We start from the raw sequence: 23,634 nt of genomic DNA on the forward strand, positions 1-23,634 counted from the left end.
AGACGTGTATTGCTATTACCTCAGTACCTAACGATCAGAAAAAAGTATGCCTAGCTCTATGAAATGAGGCGTAAAACATCGTGAGCATCGTCGACCGACAAGACATCAAGCACGAAAGAGATGGAAATGGGATAGTACATTACAGAAAGATGCGGGGGTTGGGTGGATGGATGGATGGATGATAGGTAGGGGTAGCGGAGGATGGGAGGTCGCGAGCGGACATGACGAGGTACGAGGGGACGGACGGAGACGTCCGTGGAATGGGCGAGCATGGAGGAGCATTATGAGCGTGTCGAATGATGGGTGCAGGAGAGAGCCGATGATCATATGCGGTGCGAAGAGGAGCGAGACAGGATGAGGTGGAGGGAGGGGGAGCACGAGCGGGAGGGTGGTGAAGGTGATGCGGTGCGTGGTAAACGCAGGTACGGACAGATGATGTGGGATGCATAAGTTTCGAGGGAGGAATGCAAAACGGGATCACACATGCGTAGATACTAGAGGGAACGAGACAGGAAGAGGGGTGTCCGTGATGAGATGCGAGGTAAATACGGCAGATGATGCGGTAAGTAGAGTATAGATACGGATACTGATAAAGCGACGACAAGCAAGAAGACACTGCGAGGAAATGAAACCGCAGAACATGACACAAGACACCAAGCAAGAAATCCACACTCATATATACAGGCTCGAGGGTCCCTCGCGCCCGGGCTGCACGTGCTATGAAGCAGCACCGGTCGCGGCTGAGGGTGTCTGGGGTTGTGTTGGTGGCTGCGGCTCTGGCGGTGGTCCTCGTTTTCGACGCTCGTCGGCTATGCAGAGCATACTCTTCAGACTCTTCTCAAGCACTGGTTTTGTCAACACGCTGCAAGCAGCAAGCACATTAGGCATGATGTAACGAAGGGGAACGAAGGAAGAACTCACTGATCCACGCCAGCCTCGAGGTACTCCTGCTGGTCACTGAGCAACGCATTCCCAGTGACACCCACCACAAAGTCCTTCCTCCCCATAGACCTCAACTTTGTAACCGCGTCCAGCCCTGATAGCACGGGCATCTGGTTGTCCAGGAATACGACAGCATATCTGCACTCGTCCGACATCGACCCTGTCGTCACCCCGTCCAACGACAATCCGCCCGACCCCGTATCCTCAGATGACGGAGTCTGGTGCGTCTGCCCAGGATTGAGGATCAACTCGAGCGCGATCTCCCCGTTCTCCGCGGTTGTGACTTTGCAGCCTAGCCGCGTGAGCATGCGGCTCATAAGCTTGCGCGTCAGAGGATCATCGTCCACCACGAGCACGTTCAGCTTCGTCTCGTACTGCAACGAGCTCGACGCTGCCGTGGACGACCCTGCTTGGCTAGGCAAGGTATTGGTCGTGCCCGCGGAGAGTGTTGGCGAGATGAGCGCCCCGTCTATCGAGAACGTCTGCGGTTTAGGTAGATGTGATAGATGAAGCGCCCTGACGGTATCTGATGAGTGCTCGTCAAGCGGTTGTGGCCGTTCAAGTTGTGGAGGAGCCTCGTCCGGAGAGTGATGAAGCTCAGAACCTGTTGATGGGTCCCCAATGGTCCTTGTAGGCGGACCCCCTGTCGGCTTTGTCGAGATCTCAACCATCCCGCCTACAGCGAATAGGTCAAAATATGAGTGAAGCTGTGAAGACAAGGGACATACCTTGCTCCATTATACTGTGCAACGCCGACGAGGAGTACGATTGGTTGAACTGGTACGACGAGCGCGGGTTCGCTGTTCCAGGCACCCTTCCAAGCGGCTCCTTGTGATCAGTATATACGGCCTGCCTGGGACTAATAAACTCATCCTCCTCGATGTCCGTCGGCGGGGTCAGTCCCGGAACAGCCTTGCTACCGACACCAAGTGCTGTTTGATACATTAGCAACGCCAGCGCATAGTATGTGAACCATGAGAACTTACGCAGCTCGACCCAGAACGTGGAGCCCTCGCCGACCTTGGACTGCACACCGAGACGGCCACCACTGAGCTTGACGATCTGCCGAACGAGCGCAAGACCGAGGCCGGTACCCTTCCCGCCTTGCAACCTTCCCTGCTCGGTCTGGTTGAACGCAGCTGCCATGGACCTGTCAGCATACCTTTACCAACATATGTGCACCCGAACTCACAGAATAACTTGCTCTGGACCATATCCTTCGGCCTGATACCACAACCCGTGTCCGTTACCTCGATACGCACAACAATCCACTCCAGCGGCGGAGCCGGCTTCGAGTGCAGCGTATTGTGCTGGGTAAGATGCGACCGAGAGAGACTATGGTGGAAGTCCGCGCCGGCATTCCCGTTCGAGTGCGCAGCGTGGAGCGACGGACGCCGCTCGTAGCTGAACCCGTCCTCATCCTCGTCTTCATCCTCATCTTCGTCCCTTCTCAGGTGCTCCGGAATGACCAACTTTGTGGTTATTGTGAGCTTCCCGCCAGAAGGAGTGAACTTGCAGGCGTTACTGGACAGATAAACGATTAATTTAACGCTGTATACAAACGGAGGTTATCATCTTACCTGGCCAAGTTTGTGATGATCTGCCGAAGACGCGTCTCGTCACCAACGACAATCCCGTCTTCACCTGGGTGCTCCTTCAGTCGGCGCTTGATCGCGTCCTCAGGCTCACCCATTGCCTCATACAGCGCACGACGCGCCACCTAGAACACTGGGTGTCAACAACGCGTCTGATGCGAGCCCGGAGAGTGCGACGTACGTCATCAATACTTGGGTCCAGATCGGTAATGAACTCCAGGCGCCGGGCGTCGGTGGCCAGCCTCAGGGGGACGAACAGCGAGCGCATAACCTGATGGAACTTGTATGGCTTCAGAACAGACTCGAACCGGCCGCTGTCCATCCGGTTGCTGTCGGAACAATACTAAGCTTACGATCGATCCGAGGAACCGAAGAAGCACTCACAAGTCCAAGACGTCATTGAGGACCTTTGACATCATGCTCAAGCTCCCCTCGAGCGCCTTGAACTCGATGTCCTGCGCAATCTTCCCGTCGGCCTGCATGTTCTGCACAGCCAGCAGCGCCGTGTTCAGCGGGACTCGCACTTCGTGGAACACATACGAAGTGAGCCGCCGCTTCGAGTCCGCAGCCTTGCGCTCGTTCACCTGCGCCTTCTGCGTCGCGCGGAACTGCACCTTCAGCTGGTCCCGCAGTGTATATAACCGGCGCTCCGCGTTCTCGCGCATATAGTGGATGTACAGTAGGAAGGCCTGGAAGAAGAGGAAGTTGACGAGGTCTGCAGCGCACGTCAGCATCGCTGTTCACGAGAAGCGCAAACGTACACGTACTTCGTACGAACTTCGCCTGGTCCGGAACGATGAGAACGCATGCACTGCAAAAAATATCAGTGCCAGAACGTCTATTCAGCGACGTTGTGCTCACAGAATGAAGAAGATCGCAGCTCCCATCATGGCCGGAAATCTGTGGAGCTTCAGTCCGAAGATAGCGATCGTCTGCAGGGCGGAGGTGTAGCTGGCAAACGGATGTCAGCAACGAGCAGACCAAGTCAAGGAACGACATACTAGAACAACGTCAGGTAGTCTTTGTTGTTACACGTAAACCTCGAGCGTGAAGGATGGTACTGGCCGCAGAGATACCTGAATGATCACGAACATTAGCGTCATGCCCAACGTAGTGCAAGGGACACTCACATGAAGATGATTTGGTACACAGACCATGTCCATATCGCGAATACCAGCACGATCTGGTATATCACGTTCCGGTCTCGCGGCCAATCATAGACGACCATGGGCGGTATCGCAAAGGATAGTGCCGGAGCCAAGCCGTACAGGAAGATCTTGTCTGCCAGCGTGAGCGGTCGTGGCACGAACCCAACGCCGAACGCCCAGTTCACCACGAGGAACGAGGAGGACCATAGCGCGAGGTTCTGTGAAGGCAAAGTCAGTATCGGAACCTTCTCCTGATCAGCGCGGTATAGACGCGGGCCCCTCCGTTCCCTTTGCAAGTTCGCCGTGTCCTTCGCGAGGACGCTGTGCAACGCCCTCCCTGCCGGTCCCCTTCTAGTATCGAAGGATACTGAAGTGACTCCGACTAAACCGAGCATGTCAACGGCACCCGACCGCGCGTCCGGCACGCGACGAAACCTCGTACGCCGGCGCTTGCTACGTCCCCCAGCCGCATAGAGTAGGCTTAGAGTAGAGAGATACGCAACCAATACGCGCGTGACGTCAGACATTCCTCGCGAAGCAACGAAGGCAAAGCGACGAAGTCAGCCCGACGTGACGCATTCCAAGAACAGCAGCCCAACCACTTCCGCAGCACCAGACCGTCAGGAGCTGTCTCAGCACGTCGCATATCGAACTAGACATCGTCGAGACGGCTGCGCATAAGACTAGGTCGTCCGACCCGACAGGCTACTGTCGCACAAACTCCGCCAATGTGGCATTCGTTTGAGCGACAAGCGTGGGTGCATGACACAGACGCTACGGAGCGTTGCGACCGCAACTCAAATGTGGGTATATGCGCGGGGATTTGCTGCGAGCATGCTTTCGAGAGCGAAAGGAGGAACATAGGGAGGGACCAGTGCATATAGGAACACAACACGAACATGATAGACCCACCTTCCGCAAGAACCAGTTCTCCTTGTTGTAGTGCATCTCCGACTTCTCGTCGATGAAGCGCGTGCAGAAGAAGGAGTACGCCATGGGCCAGAGTCTCCAGCGGATGAAGATAAGGAGCCTACACGCCCCCCAAAAGCCCTCCGGCCGGATGGCGAAGCTGTCGCGGTCGGTGTTCGTGCCTCCAAGGTGGTTGCTCCCGGACTTCTCTGGGGTGCCGCCGTGCTCGGAGTGGGTGATTGAGCTGCTCTTGATCTCGTCCGACCATTCTCTGTCCACGACGACCTCGTCTACCCTATCGTCTGGAGGCTCCTGGGACGCCTGGCCGATGCGGGAGCGCGGGTAGCCGCTGCTCTCGCACACGCTGTCGTCGAAGGCGGAGGATGTAGACGGAGCGGTTCCCGAGCCCAGCTTGCGGACGAAGCGGTCCCAGTGCACGCGGAGGCCGCCCGATACGCGTGCATTTTTCTTGGTGCGCGAGCGTCGTCCCGCCGAGCTGGCGTCGGCTGAGACAGGCGGGGGGAGGTCCTGGTCCTGTTCGACGAGCTGGAGTTTCACAGGGGTCTTCTCGGCCATGACGGAGGGCGTGAGTTCATCGCGTTTGGTGGAGGTCGCAGACCAAGATGCGAAGGAGTTACCAGAGCGGAAGAGCATCGACGCCGAGTCGCAGGGTGAGGAGGACGTGATGTCCGACGCCGGCGGCGGGAAGGACGTCGTCGAGCGGAAGATGAGGTGACTGGCAGTTCCAAAGGCGGCCGCTGCTGAGTTCCCCCGCACTCGCCGGCGCCTCCCCTGCCAATTGCGGGTCGGGTCTAGATTTTTTCCCGGTCCGATCGTGTGCCTGCCTGACGTCACGGCATACCCAACTTGAGCGCGCCCGCCGGCGCGTCGGTTTCCCCGCATCAGTCCCCGGCCGGCGACCCATGGTCAATGTTGTTCACCGACCGTGCTTACCGACTGTAGTCTGCTCTACTGTGTCCACATATGCCCGCTACTCAGAATTGTAGTTACGCCGGCGGCAGGCACGGGGCCAACGGAGCGCCGACGTCACCGAGCCGACGTCGGAAAGGTTCAACCAGGTTAACCTCGAGCCGTCGATCGACTCGGTCTTACCTTGAACCTCCTATTGCGAAGGGCCTCGGCGAGCTACAATTTACAACAGCCTCATGTCAATGCTTAGTTTGACAGGTAATAAACGCCACTGTAGCGATGGCGTAGTCTTTCACTCCGAAGTGAGCAGACCCCTTTCAAGGCTATGATTCTACGTCCTAAGAACAAGTATCTCAAGAATAACACACTGACCCCATGCATGTTCAGGATCCTAAAAGCGCTATATCCAATCTGTAGGGAAATGGTCAAGGGGTGGGCTCCAGGGCGCAGCGCATCACGTAGGCATCCTCCCCATCCGCATCTTGGATAGGTCAGTCCGGGTGCACCGACAATATCAGCAAGCAACTCACAATAGCCCTTCTCAGCCTCATGTATCTGGTATCCCAGACTATCTCTGTACAGACTGAGCGCCGCGCGGTTGGACTTTCTGACATGCAGCGTCACATACGCGGCCCTGTACACGCCTGCCATGGCTTCCTCTAAGAACTAGCATGAGTACTTCGAAGCACCGCCGCACCTGACAACCCTCCGGGAAACAGTATCGCGGAACTCACGAGACTGCACCATCAGTCGCTTCGCCAGACCAAGTCGTCGGTACGACCGCAAGACGGAGATGGAGACGACATGACCATGGGGCTCCTCTCCCTGCGCGACTTCCTCGTCCCTGTAGAATGAGCGCATCAGCCTCGTGCGTGGGCCCAGGAGCTAGACCAGGCTGCGCTGACAGCATACACTCACATCCTCGCCAGGATATACCCCACGATCCGCCCCTTATCCTCGGCGACGTATGACAGCTGTGGAGACGAGAGGAGGTAGAAGATATCTAAATGCGTGTAAGCCAGGTCAAGGCGACCTGCATCGCCCCACGATGGAGTCATCACATACAGTACCGCAGCGTGTAGTTCTCGGGCAGGTTGTGGAGGTTGCACGCCTGCATGCCCACCAGGTCCTCCACCTACAGTCCGCAGGAGGCGCAGATATTAGCTACAGTCGTAATGCAATTGAGGAGCATCGATGCGGCCATCGTGTATGCCACCTACTCGTGCTAGCCGTATGTTCACCATGGTGGTCCGTTGCAAGCCCCGAAAGCGCGCGCCTCGAGATTCGATTTAACTTTGATAACACAACAGGCCGCGGAAGGCCCTATGACCAAACCAGGTCGTTCACCTTCTGATAACCCGCGATCACACAGAATCACACACGCACAGCGGTATCGCATTCATGGAGAAGAATGCATCGATTCTGTTCGAATCCGATGGCCAGTGCTGTTCTTGGGCAGCAGTGCGACACGCCCGACATGAGACCGCGTTCGAGATCAGGACGTTTTAGAGAACAAGCGGAGTAGGAGCGAGAACGAGCAGTATGGGAGGAATGATCGCTCGTATTGTTGAAGATGATGGCAGCAATCTAGCCTGAGGTACTTTGAAAATCTACTCCTGCTTCCGAGAGCTGCGCTACATAGACGCGAGATGTGAGACAACTGAATGAAGATATAAGATTGTGCGACAGAAAGAGATACATCGATAGAAATGGATACTGGGAGCAACGAAGACTCGGATACACCTGGACCACCCTCTCGAACAACACAGGACTTAACCACAAGCAAACCTGGCACGAGTCCCTTACAACTCGTGAGCGATCCGTTAGGGACAACCGTCGTCATCCGAGACTGACGGCGACGTGAGAACCCCGTCCGTCAACCTCATGCGCTTCTCAGCGCGAGGAGGCGAGGGTGGAGGTCCGACATCCTCCGAACCTCCGAAGTTCAAGTCGCCGTCATCCCACGACCGTTTGTCCCCGGGCCTGAGTTCAACGTTGTCGGAGGACTCAGCGAAGCTAGATGAGGAACGGACACTTGAAGGCGTGCCCAAGCGTCTGTGGCCAAGGACCGGATACAAGTCGTTCCCCGTGGATGGCGTCGACAGGGTACCGATGTTGTGGTTGTGGTTGATAGGACGGTAGTTCACAGGAACGGGGTCCTGATGTGCCCGGGCCCGAAGTTGGTTCTTCGGCTTGGTTGGAAGCCGCTTCCCCTTCGCGGAAGCCAGCACTTTGTAAAGATTGCTGTGGTGTGACAAGAAGCCAGACAGCTTGCAGGGGTCCACTCCAACATCAGACGCTGCGGCTGTTGGCGCTTCGGCTTCAGAAGCGGAAGTGTCGCTTGAGCTTGACGTGGTGGTATCGGCACTGTCGTCAATGGTCCAAAGGCTGCCAGTAGGTACGCTTCGTGCGGGCATGGAATCGAAGTCGACGGTGGCATCCGGCTCCTGCTCAGCCGGAAGTGGCTTCTCTTTGACGTCCGAGTCAGCTTCATCCGCGTCCGAATCAACATCGTCGATCCCGTACAATAGATCCATCTCGTTAATGTCGACGTCCCTGTAAGACTCGTAGCAACCTTTGTGCAGGTCGTTGATAATGCTCTGGAGCGCGTCGTTGGCACGGAGTTGGAAAGGAGGGTACGGACTGCGGAAATGCTCGAGCTTGAGGTTTCCGCCGACCTTGAAGCCCTGCACCAGCGAGTAACTCTCGTACGTGTCCTCGAATAGTCGACGTAGTCCGTGGCCTTTGATGGGATGGTACTTCAGGACGAGGAAGTCAAAAGCATGGATAAACGACTCCAGATCGTCAGATAGGCGGTATGGCTTCCTTGGGAAACACGCGGCCAAAGCAGAACGGAATTGGAAAGTGCCCTGAAACAAGAACTGAGGTTATCATCGAGTTCAGTATTTTGGACAGCAACGTACGATGCGATCAGGTTCCGTGGGCCCAGACTCGAGCTCACACTCGAGCCGACAGAGGTCCCAATCGATGAGGAGGGCCCGGGTGAGCGTGCGAGGGTCAATCAGGATGTTCCCGATGCTGATGTCGCGATGTAAGACTTTGGCTTTGTCCCATGCCTGGTAATGAGCTATCGTAGCAACAACATCAGCATGCAGTCAACCATACATGATCACCAGGTGACTCACCTAAGACAGCATCTGCGAAGACAAGCGCAAGCTGCTTGAAGTTCGTGAAGCTCTCCAGCGGTAATCCGATCTCGACAGTCGCCATCCGATAGTGAGAGCGAGGTACCGGAGGGGCATCCCCGAGGTGATGTAGAAGATCCTGAATCTGCGTCATCTGGGCCCGCGTACCACCGACATCCCCGCCGCAAATCAGAGTAGGGATGCCTTCCACCCCGCAGCGAGCCATCCGCTCGTAGATCATATGCTCTGGTCGCGTGCGTTTCGGAACATATGGCCTCCAGTAGTCTTTGAGGAAGCAGAGACGACGTTCGTCGATGTCGTACGCGATGTAGCCTCTCGTGCTGCGGCCAATGAGCGAGTGCGAGGAGAAGTAGGCCTTGCCGATGAGGAATGATCGCGGAGTCGGCGCGACCGGCGGCTGTGACGGAGGCGAAGCAGGTGCAGAGGATGGATCAGCCGGAGAAGGCGGCGGGAAGGGATCGTCAGGGAATCCCTCATCTGGAGGGGCACCCATCGGGATGATGTCGACCTTGTAGATTGGCTGCCCCTCAGGAGTCGCTTGCTTGACGAAGGACCGGATCCTCTCGTGTACCGCTGAGTCATCGGCCATTCTCTTGAACGCTGCAGCGTCTTCATCAGACACACGCTCGACGGTTGGGTCGTAGCCGAGCTGTGCTTCCGACATATGCGCCACTTTCCAGACAAAGTCGTGGAGGGGAGAATCGGGTGTCGTCCAATTGAACTCCTCGGAAATGACTGCTCCGCCCCGATCGAAGAAGCAGATACGTGCCATGTAGTCCCAGACGTAGATGGCGTAAGAGAACCTGCGGTGCTGATTGTCGAAGACCTCCAACATGCGATCAATGAACTGTACATAGCCTTGTTCGTTCTGGAGAGTAATCGGGACGAACGACTTCGGTTCGGAGGAGGTTTTGGAGGCATTTGGGGACGACGAAGAATGCTTGCTCTGTGTAGTGAGAGGCGCCTTAGAAAAGTGGAAGGCAGCGTGGTCGCGATTGTGCTTGACTTCAATCGGGATGGCAACCCAATGCCAGGAGATGTGAGATGTTGGAGCTCCATCTGCATCCCCATACTCGTGTGCATTCTTCTCCGGATCCTCGCCTGTGCTATTATCCGCGTCCTCACCCACGCCCTTCCCGGTAGGATTATTGTCTGTGGTATTCACCGCCGCAGGAGTGTTCAAGTAAATACCCACGTTCAATGCATCCGCGCGTTTCCCATGCTTGCGGCCGTCCGTACGACGTACGCATACTTTCTCAGCGGATGCGGCCGTGAAAACGGAGTCGATAGTCGTTGTCTGAAAGAAGTGAGTGCTCTTGCCGCGCTACATGACAATCGTTCACGTACCACGAGGGAGTAGACATGCTTCTTGTACTTTGCACGGCTGAAGTCTGCCCTTTTGAATAACTTGCGCTGTTCCGCCGTGGGTAACGATCCAGGGACCTTCGACAAGACCGCTTCCACTGGTACTTCAAAGAAGCGCGAGCCCATACTTCCTTTGGGAATCAGATGCAAGTTTAGAGTGAATAGCCAGGGGTTTGTACACGAGGGAAGACAATGAGCCGCGTACGCGCGGCAGACTCGAACATGGATACCATATCCGGATATGGCCGCATCGCCACCGTATTAGCGCCGATTCACCTTCCCTCCCGCAGCTTCAAGTTGCACAGCGCGTGCCGACGCGAGACATCGCTCCAGGAGACTCTTCATGTAACCGGCGCTGCCAGCTAGCTGTCGTGGGTTCACGTTGTTTCGGGCTGCAAGCCCTCAGACGTTCGGGTAAAGGCGGTGGCCAGGTGTGGGTACTGTAGAGTCTACTACTCGTGGTCTAGGTACGAGACCAAAGGACTTGCCAGACTTGGACTATGAGTCAATGACAGGTTATGGTGTCTACACGACATGATACGCAACAGGATCCGTCCCCAGGTTCGATTCGGCATTCCCAGCCACGTTCTCAGAACTCGGGCGCAGTTCCACATCCTCCGTCTCATCCTCGGCACCGTCGCGAGGACTAGAACGGTCTTCTTCCCCGTAAGAAAGAGCGGACTCCATTGGGCCTACGACCCTCTCGAAGACGAGTGTGCCGAAGGAGCTGTGCGTGTCGATGTGCAGTGTATGACGGTTCGCGGCTTGCAGGTGGATGAGGAAGCGCGAGACGAGGGTCGCGGTTACGCTGCATGACCGGGTCCGCCATCATTAGTGAATCAGTCGAGGGACCGGCGGATGCGGATGATACGCACGGTTCTGTGAAGGCGGAGACGTTGCTGGCGCCTTGGAGTGGAGTGTCAATCTATGCAGGGTGAACGTTTAGATCAAGACCGGAGCAGAGAAGAAAATACACGGTTGATAGTATGGAGTGCGTACCGACAGCATGGTGAAGATGAGATGCAACATGTTGAGGAGGACGAGCACCCTGAACATTGTCCGTGTCAGACTCTCGCATCCACCCAGCGGCTACATGAACTCACATAAAGTAGATCGTGCCTACGAGAAACCTCGATGAGTGCCAAGTGACTCTCAGTCATCTAGATTCACAAGCGGAGCGACTCACCGTCGCGAAGTAGGACACCAACGAATGTGTGATGCGAGGTGGAGAAGCCTTTCCTGCCCAGTGTGGACCAGGTCACGTAAATTAGGATGAGATCGGCAGCGATCAAGCATGTTCGGACGATGATGACAACTGAGGATGAAAAGGAAGGTCAGTGCTTCAGCGGTGCTTCACGCGGAGGAGCCTGAGGTCAGGCGCACATCTAGATTACACGGCCATGTTAGTCGCTCGCATATGTAAGAGAGATATTGGATGACGAACTTTTGGGACAGTTCGGTCGGGATGGTAGTTGTTGCCGTGCAGCCGAGAATTGGGATGTTCACGCCGTTCAGGTCGAAGCGGAAGTCCGCCTGGGGGGACATCAGTACAAGTGCATAGTCGTCCCTATCACTGCGCTGGTCCCTGCGAATCACTTACGAACTCCATACCGACTGAAACAGAGAGGAAGAAGACAATCAAAGCCACTCCATAATTCTTCGACAGGGCGAACGTTCGCAGAGCGGAGAACGCTGAATAGGCATCCGGTCAGGCGTCGATTTGGATCTGTGGACTGAATCATGCTCACCGGCCCATATGACGTACTGGAGGCACTGCATGGCGAACCCTGCTCTGGCGAGTAATGAACAGCTCTGCGTAAAGTCTGCGATCAGGGATACGTGGCTGGCAGCCGACGGCACGCATGAGTAAAGAACGCACCCGGTCCGACAAAGTCGCATATCCTATCAAATTCAGGATGTTGACTGCGAGCACGACGTATCTGTTGACGAGGAATAGCGCAGTGGCACCGCTGAACCCTCGCGTCCAGAACAAATCCACCTCGTCGCTCAGAGTGATCGCATACTCCCAGCACACGAACACTACGAAGCAGGAATGAGTCGGACGGGCGCACGGTCTGGCGGTTAAAGGTGCAACTTACCAGACGCCCCGATAGCACAGTAAGCATTCGTCATCCTGGAGCACAAGCCGCGTCAGTACCCGTTCAGCAGGACATCATATGCGATGGACTTACAAGCCAGCATACTCGCTGATAATCTCGGCTGCGTCAGCGTCTCCTTGCGACATGGGTGCAAGTTTGCAGGAGAGGAGGGGTCGAGGGTAGGCAAGCTTGCGTTCTCAGGATCTCGAAGCATCGTGGGGCGGCGTATTTAATGCCCGTGGGCCGTGCTGCATTGTAGACCAGCTGGTAGTGTCACCCGCTATAGTCATGGGCGCGACAATGAGCCCACAGACACCGCCGCATGTGCGTAACTCAAAAAACAAATCATTTGTAGGCGCCGCCGCCCGAGATATGAGTACGGAAAATGTAGGTGGCAGATTGCGCGGGGAATCCTCTGCATCGGAAGCGACCTGGAGTTCTTTGGGAACAAAGGAGCGAAGTAGCGCACTTGAACTTAAGTTAGCGTGATCAAGTATCCGTTGATTGTGGCAGTCCCGCCGGCCCTTTCAGAGTCTCTTGGGGCGTCCAATCAGAGGAGGACTTGAGGAGAACCTTACGGCACCGGCACCACCCTAAGATCTGTACCTGGTGGCAGGCGCGTCTTCCGCGAAGACACAGATTCGTCGTCGGTGCCGATACTACTTCAACGGCTCAGTCCCGAACCATGACAGATACTACATCAAGCGTGTGTCACTGTGCCATCTATGTCAGTGCTATGAGGTGAGAGAAAGGTGAGACTACAAGTTTTCACTCACCTGGAAGTGAGTGCGATGAATGACGCAGGGGAGGCTGAAATGGGATAGGACTCTTCATATGACGGGGGTCAAAGCAGTCATGGAGACAATACTTCATGTACTCTTCAGGTGCTTCAAGCATCCTTATCCGAATTTCTGTGACCGGAGGGAGGGTGTGGAAGTCGACATCCGCTACTTACGTGGCGGCATCGGAACAAGTTGCAGTGCTTAGGCGCGCAGGCCCGAAGTTGATAGGCGCCTGCCCGACATTTTCCCCTAGTCACCGAACCACCATCATCTCGTCCAGCTCAACTGTTTGTTTCCGAGTGCGTTCTGTACTAAAGGATGACAGAATGCAATACGTGATGGTCCGCTATAGCAAGGTTCTTTGCAGCTTCAAGAGATCCATGTGTTCATGGCCCAGGAGCCGCCTTCAAGCAACCTTCAAATTCCCATTCATCGGTTTCTATGGCCTGTCATTCTCAACGAATTGAACGGCCGTAGTAAACAGGATAGGGAATGCACCCGAACTCCGCAAGCTCTCACACGCACGCCGACAGCATGCTGATAGTACTGGCAGGTGCGACTCTTAAGTCTCCGGACAATCGTATCGTCTTCGCCCCCTCACTGATCAACCCTCTACCATGCAGGAGTCTAACGTTGACCTTCTCATCGTTGGTGCTGGTCCCTCGGGACTGATGTGCGCTAATGCTCTGGGAGGCCGAGACTTCAACATACGGGTTGTGGACAAGAGGTTGGTTACCAATACGAGTCTCGGGCCTAGCAGGAGCTCATCACGCGCTTTTTCAGGGCTGTAGGTGTTCATGCTGGACAGGCGGACGGCATTCAGCCCCGTACGCATGAGATGCTGCAGGTATGACTCGATTATGCACGTTTGACTTCTCGACTGATCGCTGGTTAGAGCTATGGTCTTATGGAGAGACTTCTCGGCGAGGGGGGAAATGTCGGTCTTTCGCCCTCGTTGTTGCACCTGCGTGGCTGACGTGTTGGTATCTCAGGCATTCTACAACCCTGGCCCTAGCGGCGGTATACAAGTGCGTCTTCCGTTTCGTACATTGAGACAGTTGCTATAGCGCAGACCGGCAGGGAGTCGAGCGTACTGCGGCAATATCCCAGCCCACGGCGAGATACCCATTCCGGTTCGTCTGAACGCTCATTTTCATGACGCGGGCTCATCGATCTTGACAGATGTGTCGTCACCAAGGCGGAACAGAAAACTTCTTCATAGATGCGATGAGGCCGAAGGGTCTCGAGGTCGAGCGCTCTATAGTCCCCGCTGTGCTGGAGCTCTCCACTAGCACAGACTTACCGGAACTTCTTGATCCGCAAGCCAACAGCGTTAAGGTATACTCCAGGCATATCCACCATCCGTTACTCCTGCTGAAGGAATCTCTAGGTCGTGTTGCAGCACTTGGACCGGACAGAGAACGACCGTGAAGTGGTGCATGCCAAGTTCGTCCTCGGAACGGATGGAACGCATTCATGGGTACGGAAGGCCATGGGCATTCGGATGGAGGGTGGTCATACAGGTGATTCTCTTTCCATAAGGTGTGCGTGCACCCAGTGACACTTCACCAGATTTCGTCTGGGGCTTCCCAGAACTTCGCGCTATGTTCCTCCTCGTTCCTCGTGGTGAATTGGGCGTTCGGTGTTGGGTTCGTGCCACGACCGCTCACGTTGGCAGACAAGATCTTCCTGTACGGCTTGGCTCCGGCACTGTCGTTTGCGATACCGCCCATGGTCATGTATGATTGGCCGCGAGACCGGAACGTGATATACCAGATCGTGCTGGTATTCGCGATATGGACATGGTCTGTGTACCAGATCATCTTCATGTGAGTGTCCCTTGCACTACGTTGGGCATAACACTAATGTTCGTGATCATCCAGGTATCTCTGCGGCCAGTACCATCCTTCACGCTCGAGGTTTACGTGTAACAACAAAGACTACCTGACGTTGTTCTAGTATGTGGTTCCTTGACTTGGTCTGCTCGTTGCTGACATCCGTTTGCCAGCTACACCTCTGCACTGCAGACGATCGCTATCTTCGGACTGAAGCTCCACAGATTTCCGGCCATGATGGGAGCGGCGATCTTCTTCATTCTGTGAGCACAACGTCGCTAAATAGACATTCTGGCACTGATATTTCTCACACAGCACACGCGCTCACAGCGCCCCACAACACGAAAAGCGCACAAAAAACACGTACACGTGCGCGTATCGCGAACAGCGATGCTGACGTGCGCTGCAGACCTCGTCAACTTCCTGTTCTTCCAGGCCTTCCTGCTGTACATCCACTATATGCGCGAGAACGCGGAGCGCCGGCTGTATACACTGCGGGACCAGCTGAAGGTGCAGTTCCGCGCGACGCAGAAGGCGCAGGTGAACGAGCGCAAGGCTGCGGACTCGAAGCGGCGGCTCACTTCGTATGTGTTCCACGAAGTGCGAGTCCCGCTGAACACGGCGCTGCTGGCTGTGCAGAACATGCAGGCCGACGGGAAGATTGCGCAGGACATCGAGTTCAAGGCGCTCGAGGGGAGCTTGAGCATGATGTCAAAGGTCCTCAATGACGTCTTGGACTTGTGAGTGCTTCTTCGGTTCCTCGGATCGATCGTAAGCTTAGTATTGTTCCGACAGCAACCGGATGGACAGCGGCCGGTTCGAGTCTGTTCTGAAGCCATACAAGTTCCATCAGGTTATGCGCTCGCTGTTCGTCCCCCTGAGGCTGGCCACCGACGCCCGGCGCCTGGAGTTCATTACCGATCTGGACCCAAGTATTGATGACGTACGTCGCACTCTCCGGGCTCGCATCAGACGCGTTGTTGACACCCAGTGTTCTAGGTGGCGCGTCGTGCGCTGTATGAGGCAATGGGTGAGCCTGAGGACGCGATCAAGCGCCGACTGAAGGAGCACCCAGGTGAAGACGGGATTGTCGTTGGTGACGAGACGCGTCTTCGGCAGATCATCACAAACTTGGCCAGGTAAGATGATAACCTCCGTTTGTATACAGCGTTAAATTAATCGTTTATCTGTCCAGTAACGCCTGCAAGTTCACTCCTTCTGGCGGGAAGCTCACAATAACCACAAAGCTGGTCATTCCGGAGCACCTGAGAAGGGACGAAGATGAGGATGAAGACGAGGATGAAGACGGGTTCAGCTACGAGCGGCGTCCGTCGCTCCACGCTGCGCACTCGAACGGGAATGCCGGCGCGGACTTCCACCATAGTCTCTCTCGGTCGCATCTTACCCAGCACAATACGCTGCACTCGAAGCCGGCTCCGCCGCTGGAGTGGATTGTTGTGCGTATCGAGGTAACGGACACGGGTTGTGGTATCAGGCCGAAGGATATGGTCCAGAGCAAGTTATTCTGTGAGTTCGGGTGCACATATGTTGGTAAAGGTATGCTGACAGGTCCATGGCAGCTGCGTTCAACCAGACCGAGCAGGGAAGGTTGCAAGGCGGGAAGGGTACCGGCCTCGGTCTTGCGCTCGTTCGGCAGATCGTCAAGCTCAGTGGTGGCCGTCTCGGTGTGCAGTCCAAGGTCGGCGAGGGCTCCACGTTCTGGGTCGAGCTGCGTAAGTTCTCATGATTCACATACTATGCGCTGGCGTTACTAATGTATCAAACAGCACTTGGGGTCGGTAGCAAGGCTGTTCCGGGACTGACTCCGCCGACGGACATCGAGGAGGATGAGTTTATTAGTCCCAGGCAGGCCGTATATACTGATCACAAGGAGCCGCTTGGAAGGGTGCCTGGAACAGCGAACCCGCGCTCGTCGTACCAGTTCAACCAATCGTACTCCTCGTCGGCGTTGCACAGTATAATGGAGCAAGGTATGTCCCCTGTCTTCACAGCTTCACTCATATTTTGACATATTCGCTGTAGGCGGGATGGTTGAGATCTCGACAAAGCCGACAGGGGGTCCGCCTACAAGGACCATTGGAGACCCATCAACAGGCTCTGAGCTACACCACTCTCCGGACGAGGCTCCTCCACAACTTGAACGGCCACAACCGCTTGACGAGCACTCGTCAGATACCGTCAGGGCGCTTCATCTATCACATCTACCTAAACCGCAGACGTTCTCGATAGACGGGGCGCTCATCTCGCCAACACTCTCCGCGGGCACAACCAATACCTTGCCTAGCCAAGCAGGGTCGTCCACGGCAGCGTCGAGCTCGTTGCAGTACGAGACGAAGCTGAACGTGCTCGTGGTGGACGACGATCCTCTGACGCGCAAGCTCATGAGCCGCATGCTCACGCGGCTAGGCTGCAAAGTCACGACCGCGGAGAACGGGGAGATCGCGCTCGAGTTGATCCTCAATCCTGGGCAGACGCACCAGACTCCGTCATCTGAGGATACGGGGTCGGGCGGATTGTCGCTGGACGGGGTGACGACTGGGTCGATGTCGGACGAGTGCAGGTATGCTGTCGTGTTCTTGGACAACCAGATGCCTGTGCTGTCAGGGCTGGACGCGGTTACGAAGTTGAGGTCGATGGGGAGGAAAGACTTTGTGGTGGGTGTCACTGGGAATGCGTTGCTCAGTGACCAGCAGGAGTACCTCGAGGCTGGCGTGGATCAGTGGGTTCTTCGTTCTTTCCACCTCGTTACATCATGCCTAATGTGCTTGCTGCTTGCAGCGTGTTGACAAAACCAGTGCTTGAGAAGAGTCTGAAGAGTATGCTCTGCATAGCCGACGAGCGTCGAAAACGAGGACCACCACCAGAGCCGCAGCCACCAACACAACCCCAGACACCCTCCGCCGCGACCGGTGCTTCTTCATAGCACGTGCAGCCCGGGCGCGAGCGACCCTCGAGCCTGTATATTTGAGTGTGGATCTCTTGCTTGGGTCTTGCGTCGTGTTTTGCGGTTTCATGTTCCCTCGCAGTGTCTTCTTGCTTGTCGTCGCTTTATCAGTATCCGTATCTATACTCTACTTACCGCATCATCTGCCGTATTTACCTCGCATCTCATCACGGACACCCCTCTTCCTGTCTCGTTCCCTCTAGTATCTACGCATGTGTGATCCCGTTTTGCATTCCTCCCTCGAAACTTATGCATCCCACATCATCTGTCCGTACCTGCCTTTACCACGCACCGCATGACCCTCACCCTCCCCCTCCCGCTCGCGCTCCCCCCCCTCCACCTCATCCCGTCTCGCTGCTCTTCGCACCGCATATGATCATCGGCTCTCTCCTGCACCCATCATTCGACACGCTCATGATCCTCCCCCATGCTCGCCTATTCCACTGACGTCTCCGTCCGTCCCCTCGTACCTCATCATGTCCGCTCGCGACCTCCCATCCTCCGCTACCCCTACCTGTCGTCCATCCATCCACCCAACCCCCACATCTTGCTGTAATTTACTATCCCATTTCCATCTCTTTCGTGCTTGATGTCTTGTCGGTCGACGATGCTCACGATGTTTTACGCCTCATTTCATAGAGCTAGGCATCCTTCTTCTGGTCGTTGAGTAATTTGAGGTATAGCAATACACGTCTACTACTCTCGCTGTCGTATTGGCGTAGTCAGTGTGGGATTGAGTTGCATCCGCACTTGTACCTTCACTGGTACTATCAGAACTTGCACGAATCATATGAGAGTTGAGTTTCGGACTGACGGTGGCCGGCTCTCCGGTTCGATTTCAGCTGTGTTCTCTGGGTCCGAACTCGGGCGCACTTCCACACCCTCCGTCTCATCCTCGGCACCGTCAACAGACCTAATGCTCTCTTTTTCCCCTTCCCCTTCCCCGCAAGAGAGAGTGGAATTCACGACTCGGTCGAATGGCACGCCGTCCAGCTCGAAACGAAAGCCCGATCGACTGCGTAATTGCGATGCAGCTGGTCCCTGCGAACTACTTACTTACTTAGAAACACTGCTTCTTCCCAGAGCCGCGCTACACAGGTACCGAGATGTGAAACGACTCAGGACATAGAATTGCACGGTAGAAAGTGATACATCGATAGAAATGGATACTAAGAGCACCGAGACTCTCGGACGCACGACTTAACCACATTGCGGCAAACCTGGCACAAGTCCGCTACAACTCGTGAGCGATCCGTTCGGGACAACCGTCGTCGGCGAGACTGACGGCGACGTGAGGATTCCGCCCGTCTACCGCTTGCGCTTCTCAGCGCGGGGAGGCTCGTCCGGCGGAGGGTTGACATCCTCCGAACCTGGGAAGCTCAGGTTGATAGCGTCGCCGTCATCGAACGGCCGTTTGTCCCCGGGAATGGGTCCAACAATGTCGGAGGACTGAGAGAAGCTAGAGAAGGAACGGAGACTTGAAGGCGTGCCCAAGCGTCTGTGGCCAAGGACCGGATACAAGTCGTTCTCCGTGGATGGCGTCGACAGTGAACCGATGTGGTAATTGACAGGACGGTAGGGCACGGGAAGAGGGTTCTCTTTTGCCCGGACTTCAAACTGGTTATCTTTCTTGTCGTCCAGCCCCTCCTCATACTCATACGACGTGAGCACTTCGAGGAGCGGGCCGTGGTTTGATAAGAAACCCGACAAGCGGTCGGTCGGAGTGGCGGATGCTGTCGCGTCAGCCTTGGTGGTGGATCGCGTAGTGCGCCTTCGATTGGTGGAGGTTGAAGTGGGAGCGTTGTCGCTCTGCTTGAAGGCTGCTAAGAGGCGTTCCGTCCGTGCGGTGTTGACAGGGACATCCACGGACAACGGACGGGGCTCCTCAGCAACCCCAGGGTCGGAGACTCTGTACAATGTACGCATCTCATCAACGTCGACGTCCCTGTAAGACTCGTAGCAGCCCTTGTGCAGGTCGTTGAGAATGCTCTGGAGCACGTCGTTGGCACAGACGTTGAAAGGGGGGAGCGAATTGAGGAAAAACCGCAGCTTCGACTCATCGCCGACCTTGATGCCCTGCACGAACGAGTGACTCTCGTACATGCTCTCGACTAGTTGACGCAGTCCGTTTTGTTCAATGGGATGGTACTTGAGAACGAGGTAGTGGAATGCATGGATGAATGACTCTATGTCGTCAGATAGACGATACGGTTTCCTTGGGAAACACGCGGCCAAAGCAGAACGGAATTGAAAAGTGCCCTTAAACAAGAATTGATATCAGCATCGAGTTCAGAATGTGGAAGGAAGCAGCCGAGAGAGAGTAACATACAGTGCGATCAGGCTCCGTGGGACCAGACTCAAGCTCACACTCGAGTCGACAAAGATCCCAATCTATGAGGAGGCCCATGAGCTTGGTAGGGTCGATCAAGATGTTCCCAATGCTGATGTCGCGATGTAAGACCTTGGCTTTTGTCCACGCTTGGAAATGGGCTATCGTAGGAAGATTTAGTACACAATCTACCATGCATCACGAGATGACTCACCGAAGACAGCGTCTGCGAAGACGAGCGCGAGCTGCTTGAAGTTCGTGAAGCTCTCCAGCGGTAATCCGATCTCGACAGTCGCCATCCGATAGTGAGAGCGAGGTACCGGAAGGGCATGCCCGAGGTGATACAGAAGATCCTGAATCTGCGTCATCTGGGCCCGCGTACCACCGACATCCCCGCCGCAAATCAGAGTAGGGATGCCTTCCACGCCGCAGCGAGCCATACGCTCGTAGACTAGGTGCTCCGGGCGCGTGCGATTCGGAACATATGGCCGCCAGTAGTCTTTGAGGAAGCAGAGCCGTTTTCCGTGGACGTCGTACGCGATGTAACCCCTGGTGCAACGGCCAATGAGCGAGTGCGAGGAAAAGTAGGGTTTGCCGATGAGGAATGATCGCGGCTTCAGCGGAGCCGGCGGGGGGGACGGAGACGGCGGGGTGGACGGAGATGGCGTCGGCGAGGGAGCGGAAGGCGATTCATCAGCCGGGGGAGGTTTCGGAAAGGGATCGTCAGGGAACCCCTCGTCAGGAGGGGCAGCCATGGGGATGATGTGGACCTTGTAGATCGGTTGCCCCTCACGAGTGGCGTCCTCGACGAAGGACCGGATCATCTCGTGCACGTTTGAGTTATTCGCCATACCTTTGAACTCGTCCACAGCTTTCTTGTCATCGTCAGAGACACTGTCATCGTTAGAGACACGCTGGACGGTTGTATCGTAGCCGAGCTGAGCCTCCGACATATGCGCCACTTTCCAGACAAAGTCGTGGAGGGGAGAGTCGGGCGTCGTCCAACTGAACTCCTCGGAGATGACGCCGCCGCCCCGATCAAAGAAGCAGAGACGTGCCATGTAGTCCCAGACGTAGATGGCGTAGGAGAAAATGCGGTGCTGGTTGTCGAAGACGTTCATCATGTACTCGACAAACTGTCCCAGGCCTTCCTGGTTATTGATAGTATTCCGGATGAAGTGCTTTTTGGACGAGGTGTTGGAAGGACCTGCAGACGATGATGCTTTCGCAGAGGGCTCCTTCTGGGTATCACTGCCGGCAGCGGAAGGCGCCTTGATGAAGCGGAAGGCGGCATGTTCGTGATTATGCTTGACCTCGATCGGGACGGCAACCCAATGCCAAGAGCGTAAGCCGACGTGAGAAGGTTCAGCTGCGTTTGCGTCTGCGTCCCCACCTGTCGTCTTCTCTGCGTCCCCGTCTGTCGTCTTCTGAGCATCCCCGTCTGTCGTCTTCTCTGCGTCCCCGTCTGTCGTCTTCTCTGCGTCCTCGCCTGTGCTCTTCTTCGCGTCCTTTCTCGCACCCTTACGACGAGACTTCTTCTTTTGCTCCTTTATCGTGGTAACCTTCACCGCCTCAGCGATGTTCAAGTAGATACCCGCGTCGTTCAACGTATCGGTGCGTGTTCGGTGCCCGTCATCTGCGCGACGCGTGGGGGTCTCGAGCACACGTACCCTCTGAGCGTGTGCGGCGGTGAAGACCGAGTGGATAGTCGTTGTCTGGAAGAAGTGAGTGCGAATGCAGGGCTACAGACTATCGTGCACGTACCAGGATCGGGTAGATATCCTTCTCAAGCTTCACACCACTGAGGTCTGCCCCTTTGAACAACTTCCTCTCTTCCTCCGTAGGTAACTCTCCGCGAACCTTGGACAGAAAGACGTCCACTGGCATCTCACACCAACGGGGACCCATACCTGCTCGGCCGATCAGATCCAGGTTGCGCTCTTTGCCAGTTGGGGGAGCGACTAGCGAGGAGTTTGGTTGATGTTTGATCGGTGTCGCCGACCACTGGATACCAGCTGATTCGGTGTTGGTGGTTTCGGGAGCGTTGGGTGGTTGGGGGGGTGAAGTCGAATCGGTGGTTGTCGGAGTCTCTCCGAAGAAGGTGAATGGAATGGAGGTGGTTGGATAAGGGGGAGAAGGAAGGGAGTACTGAGGAGGCGTGCAGTGGTCGGCGGCGTCGGGCTCGCCTATGGCGGTGCTGACACTGAAAAGATCGTCGTCAGCCATGGTGAGGGTGAGGGTGAGGGTGGAGGGAGAAGTGGGGCGAAACGCACCGGCTATCGGAGGGGTTTAAGTATCTAAAATTATAATCTCCGACAGATGCTTTGTTTGCCTAAAATGGACCACAAAACCCGATGTTATGAGGCCAGATCCGTGGAGGTTCGGCTGTTTGTTGCAACGTGGATCGAGTCAATTCTGGGTTGCCATGCAGTTCTGAGGCAGCCGTTCGGCAGACCAAAGCAGTGACTTACTTGTACAAAGAGACAAAAGCTCGTGAGCAGGTGGTATGAGGGGGGACAATGAGCCACGTCGATGTGGCCGTGGTCGCTTTGGTAAAGATGCGTACGCGCGGCAGACTCGAACATGGATACCATATCCGGAAAGTTCGGCATCGCCACCGTATTGGCGCCGGCCCGCCCTTCCGATTGAGTCCCGCAGCTTCAAGTGCGTGCTGACCCGAGACGTCGCTCTAGGAGACTCTCCATGTTTCAGGTGCAGCAAGATAGTTGCCGAGGGTCCACTTCTTTTCAATCTGCAAGCCCTCAGACATTCGACTCAGGCCGGAGGTCAGGTGCTGGTACTCTTGCTCGTCGTCTGGGTACGAAACTCAAGGACTTGCAAGACTTAGAATATGAGTCTATGACAGGTGATAGTGTCTACACGACATGATACGCCACATTTTCCGTCCCCAGGTCCAATTCAGCATTCCCTGCCATGTTCTCAGAGCTCGGGCGCAGTTCCACATCCTCCGTGTCATCCTCGGCACCGTCGCCAGAACTAGAACTCTCTTCTTCCCCGTAAGAAAGAACGGACTCCATTGGGCCTACGATCCGGTCGAAGACGAGTGTGCCGAGGGAGGAGAACGTCGTTTCGCCGTGGTCGGGGGAGCTGTGCGTGTCGATGTGCAGCGTCCGGCGGTTCGCGGCTTGCAGGTGGATGAGGAAGCGTGAGACGAGGGTCGCGGTTACCCTGCATGACCGGGTCCGCCGTCATTAGTGAATCAGTCGAGGAACCGTCGGATGCGGATGATACGCACGGTTCCGTGAAGGCGGAGACGTTGCTGGCGCCTTGGAGTGGAGTGTCGATCTATGCAGGGTGAACGTCAAGGTCAGGACCGGAGCAGAGGCGAAAATACATGATAGAGAGTATGATGCGCATACCGACAGCATGGTGAACACGAGGTGCAATACGTTGAGGAGGAGGAGCACCCTAAACAGTGTTCGCGTCAGACTTTCGCATCCACCCAGGGGCTGCATGAACTCACATAAAGTAGATCGTGCCTACGAGAAACCTCGATGAGTGCCAAGTGACTCTCAGTCATCTAGATTCACAAGCGGAGCGACTCACC

General features: G+C 55.8%; 8 protein-coding genes across 8 annotated transcripts; 1 reads left to right on the top strand and 7 right to left on the bottom strand.

Moving 5' to 3' along the window:
- Nucleotides 1–717: 717 nt before the first annotated feature.
- L226DRAFT_466050 (uncharacterized protein) lies at nucleotides 718–5,170 on the bottom strand (the record flags this gene model as incomplete). The annotated part of the gene is made up of 13 exons (XM_067675959.1): nucleotides 718–862; nucleotides 922–1,618; nucleotides 1,671–1,874; nucleotides 1,929–2,081; nucleotides 2,135–2,466; nucleotides 2,523–2,662; nucleotides 2,719–2,866; nucleotides 2,922–3,252; nucleotides 3,305–3,348; nucleotides 3,399–3,488; nucleotides 3,539–3,613; nucleotides 3,668–3,903; nucleotides 4,598–5,170. The coding sequence occupies 13 exons, from the start codon at nucleotides 5,168–5,170 to the stop codon at nucleotides 718–720; spliced, it is 3,168 nt and encodes a 1,055-aa protein (XP_067533755.1).
- Nucleotides 5,171–5,828: 658 nt separating this feature from the next.
- Nucleotides 5,829–6,780, bottom strand: L226DRAFT_536672 (acyl-CoA N-acyltransferase). Its single transcript, XM_067681165.1, has 6 exons — nucleotides 6,745–6,780; nucleotides 6,590–6,659; nucleotides 6,443–6,527; nucleotides 6,259–6,368; nucleotides 6,055–6,183; nucleotides 5,829–6,005 (listed from the first exon to the last, which is right to left on the bottom strand). Exons 1-6 carry the CDS (start codon nucleotides 6,766–6,768, stop codon nucleotides 5,950–5,952), a joined length of 474 nt encoding a protein of 157 aa, XP_067533756.1. The 5' UTR covers nucleotides 6,769–6,780; the 3' UTR covers nucleotides 5,829–5,949.
- A 567-nt stretch (nucleotides 6,781–7,347) lies between these two features.
- On the bottom strand, nucleotides 7,348–10,248 carry L226DRAFT_614411 (uncharacterized protein; the record flags this gene model as incomplete). The annotated part of the gene is made up of 4 exons (XM_067686636.1): nucleotides 10,039–10,248; nucleotides 8,671–9,988; nucleotides 8,449–8,612; nucleotides 7,348–8,394 (listed from the first exon to the last, which is right to left on the bottom strand). The coding sequence occupies exons 1-4, from the start codon at nucleotides 10,180–10,182 to the stop codon at nucleotides 7,348–7,350; spliced, it is 2,673 nt and encodes an 890-aa protein (XP_067533757.1). The 5' UTR covers nucleotides 10,183–10,248.
- A 241-nt stretch (nucleotides 10,249–10,489) lies between these two features.
- On the bottom strand, nucleotides 10,490–11,690 carry L226DRAFT_536674 (uncharacterized protein). Its single transcript, XM_067681166.1, has 7 exons — nucleotides 11,661–11,690; nucleotides 11,501–11,601; nucleotides 11,440–11,441; nucleotides 11,239–11,371; nucleotides 11,056–11,104; nucleotides 10,932–10,981; nucleotides 10,490–10,864 (listed from the first exon to the last, which is right to left on the bottom strand). The coding sequence occupies exons 2-7, from the start codon at nucleotides 11,599–11,601 to the stop codon at nucleotides 10,582–10,584; spliced, it is 618 nt and encodes a 205-aa protein (XP_067533758.1). The 5' UTR covers nucleotides 11,661–11,690; the 3' UTR covers nucleotides 10,490–10,581.
- Nucleotides 11,691–11,800: 110 nt separating this feature from the next.
- On the bottom strand, nucleotides 11,801–12,570 carry L226DRAFT_511074 (uncharacterized protein; the record flags this gene model as incomplete). The annotated part of the gene is made up of 4 exons (XM_067678282.1): nucleotides 12,249–12,570; nucleotides 12,156–12,190; nucleotides 11,936–12,096; nucleotides 11,801–11,868 (listed from the first exon to the last, which is right to left on the bottom strand). Coding segments are annotated over exons 1-4 (315 nt in total), but the record flags the coding sequence as incomplete, so codon positions are not given.
- A 984-nt stretch (nucleotides 12,571–13,554) lies between these two features.
- On the top strand, nucleotides 13,555–17,716 carry L226DRAFT_524312 (uncharacterized protein; the record flags this gene model as incomplete). Its single annotated transcript, XM_067678881.1, has 18 exons — nucleotides 13,555–13,664; nucleotides 13,721–13,784; nucleotides 13,930–13,965; nucleotides 14,005–14,070; nucleotides 14,120–14,275; nucleotides 14,328–14,417; nucleotides 14,510–14,766; nucleotides 14,821–14,895; nucleotides 14,946–15,035; nucleotides 15,059–15,141; nucleotides 15,182–15,512; nucleotides 15,568–15,715; nucleotides 15,772–15,911; nucleotides 15,968–16,299; nucleotides 16,353–16,505; nucleotides 16,560–16,763; nucleotides 16,816–17,512; nucleotides 17,572–17,716. The coding sequence occupies 18 exons, from the start codon at nucleotides 13,555–13,557 to the stop codon at nucleotides 17,714–17,716; spliced, it is 3,177 nt and encodes a 1,058-aa protein (XP_067533760.1).
- Nucleotides 17,717–18,799: 1,083 nt separating this feature from the next.
- Nucleotides 18,800–22,314, bottom strand: L226DRAFT_489469 (uncharacterized protein). The gene is made up of 4 exons (XM_067677277.1): nucleotides 21,831–22,314; nucleotides 20,281–21,781; nucleotides 20,067–20,227; nucleotides 18,800–19,996 (listed from the first exon to the last, which is right to left on the bottom strand). Exons 1-4 carry the CDS (start codon nucleotides 22,290–22,292, stop codon nucleotides 19,046–19,048), a joined length of 3,075 nt encoding a protein of 1,024 aa, XP_067533761.1. The 5' UTR covers nucleotides 22,293–22,314; the 3' UTR covers nucleotides 18,800–19,045.
- A 628-nt stretch (nucleotides 22,315–22,942) lies between these two features.
- L226DRAFT_572625 (uncharacterized protein) lies at nucleotides 22,943–23,455 on the bottom strand (the record flags this gene model as incomplete). Its single annotated transcript, XM_067684705.1, has 3 exons — nucleotides 22,943–23,255; nucleotides 23,323–23,372; nucleotides 23,447–23,455. 3 exons carry the CDS (start codon nucleotides 23,453–23,455, stop codon nucleotides 22,943–22,945), a joined length of 372 nt encoding a protein of 123 aa, XP_067533762.1.
- Between the last annotated feature and the right edge of the window lie 179 nt (nucleotides 23,456–23,634).

Source organism: Lentinus tigrinus (assembly GCF_003813185.1).
Source record: "Lentinus tigrinus ALCF2SS1-7 unplaced genomic scaffold L226scaffold_19, whole genome shotgun sequence".
Taxonomy (NCBI): Eukaryota; Fungi; Basidiomycota; class Agaricomycetes; order Polyporales; family Polyporaceae; genus Lentinus; species Lentinus tigrinus.

What these genes read in the sequence shown, in the direction of transcription:
- L226DRAFT_536672 (XM_067681165.1), bottom strand. Translation starts at nt 6,768, where the DNA reads ATGGTGAACATACGGCTAGCACGA. An exon ending in GAACTACACGCTGCGGTACT is followed by an intron (nt 6,528 to 6,589) that starts GTATGTGATGAC and finishes ACACGCATTTAG; the next exon opens with ATATCTTCTACCTCCTCTCG. An exon ending in GCGACTGATGGTGCAGTCTC is followed by an intron (nt 6,184 to 6,258) that starts GTGAGTTCCGCG and finishes GCTAGTTCTTAG; the next exon opens with AGGAAGCCATGGCAGGCGTG.
- L226DRAFT_536674 (XM_067681166.1), bottom strand. Translation starts at nt 11,601, where the DNA reads ATGTCCCCCCAGGCGGACTTCCGCTTCGACCTGAACGGCGTGAACATC. An exon ending in GTCCTACTTCGCGACGGTGA is followed by an intron (nt 11,105 to 11,238) that starts GTCGCTCCGCTT and finishes GACAATGTTCAG; the next exon opens with GGTGCTCGTCCTCCTCAACA. An exon ending in TCATCTTCACCATGCTGTCG is followed by an intron (nt 10,982 to 11,055) that starts GTACGCACTCCA and finishes CACCCTGCATAG; the next exon opens with ATTGACACTCCACTCCAAGG.
- L226DRAFT_489469 (XM_067677277.1), bottom strand. Translation starts at nt 22,292, where the DNA reads ATGGCTGACGACGATCTTTTCAGTGTCAGCACCGCCATAGGCGAGCCC. An exon ending in CTTCGCAGACGCTGTCTTCG is followed by an intron (nt 20,228 to 20,280) that starts GTGAGTCATCTC and finishes TTCCTACGATAG; the next exon opens with CCCATTTCCAAGCGTGGACA. An exon ending in CCACGGAGCCTGATCGCACT is followed by an intron (nt 19,997 to 20,066) that starts GTATGTTACTCT and finishes TTCTTGTTTAAG; the next exon opens with GGCACTTTTCAATTCCGTTC.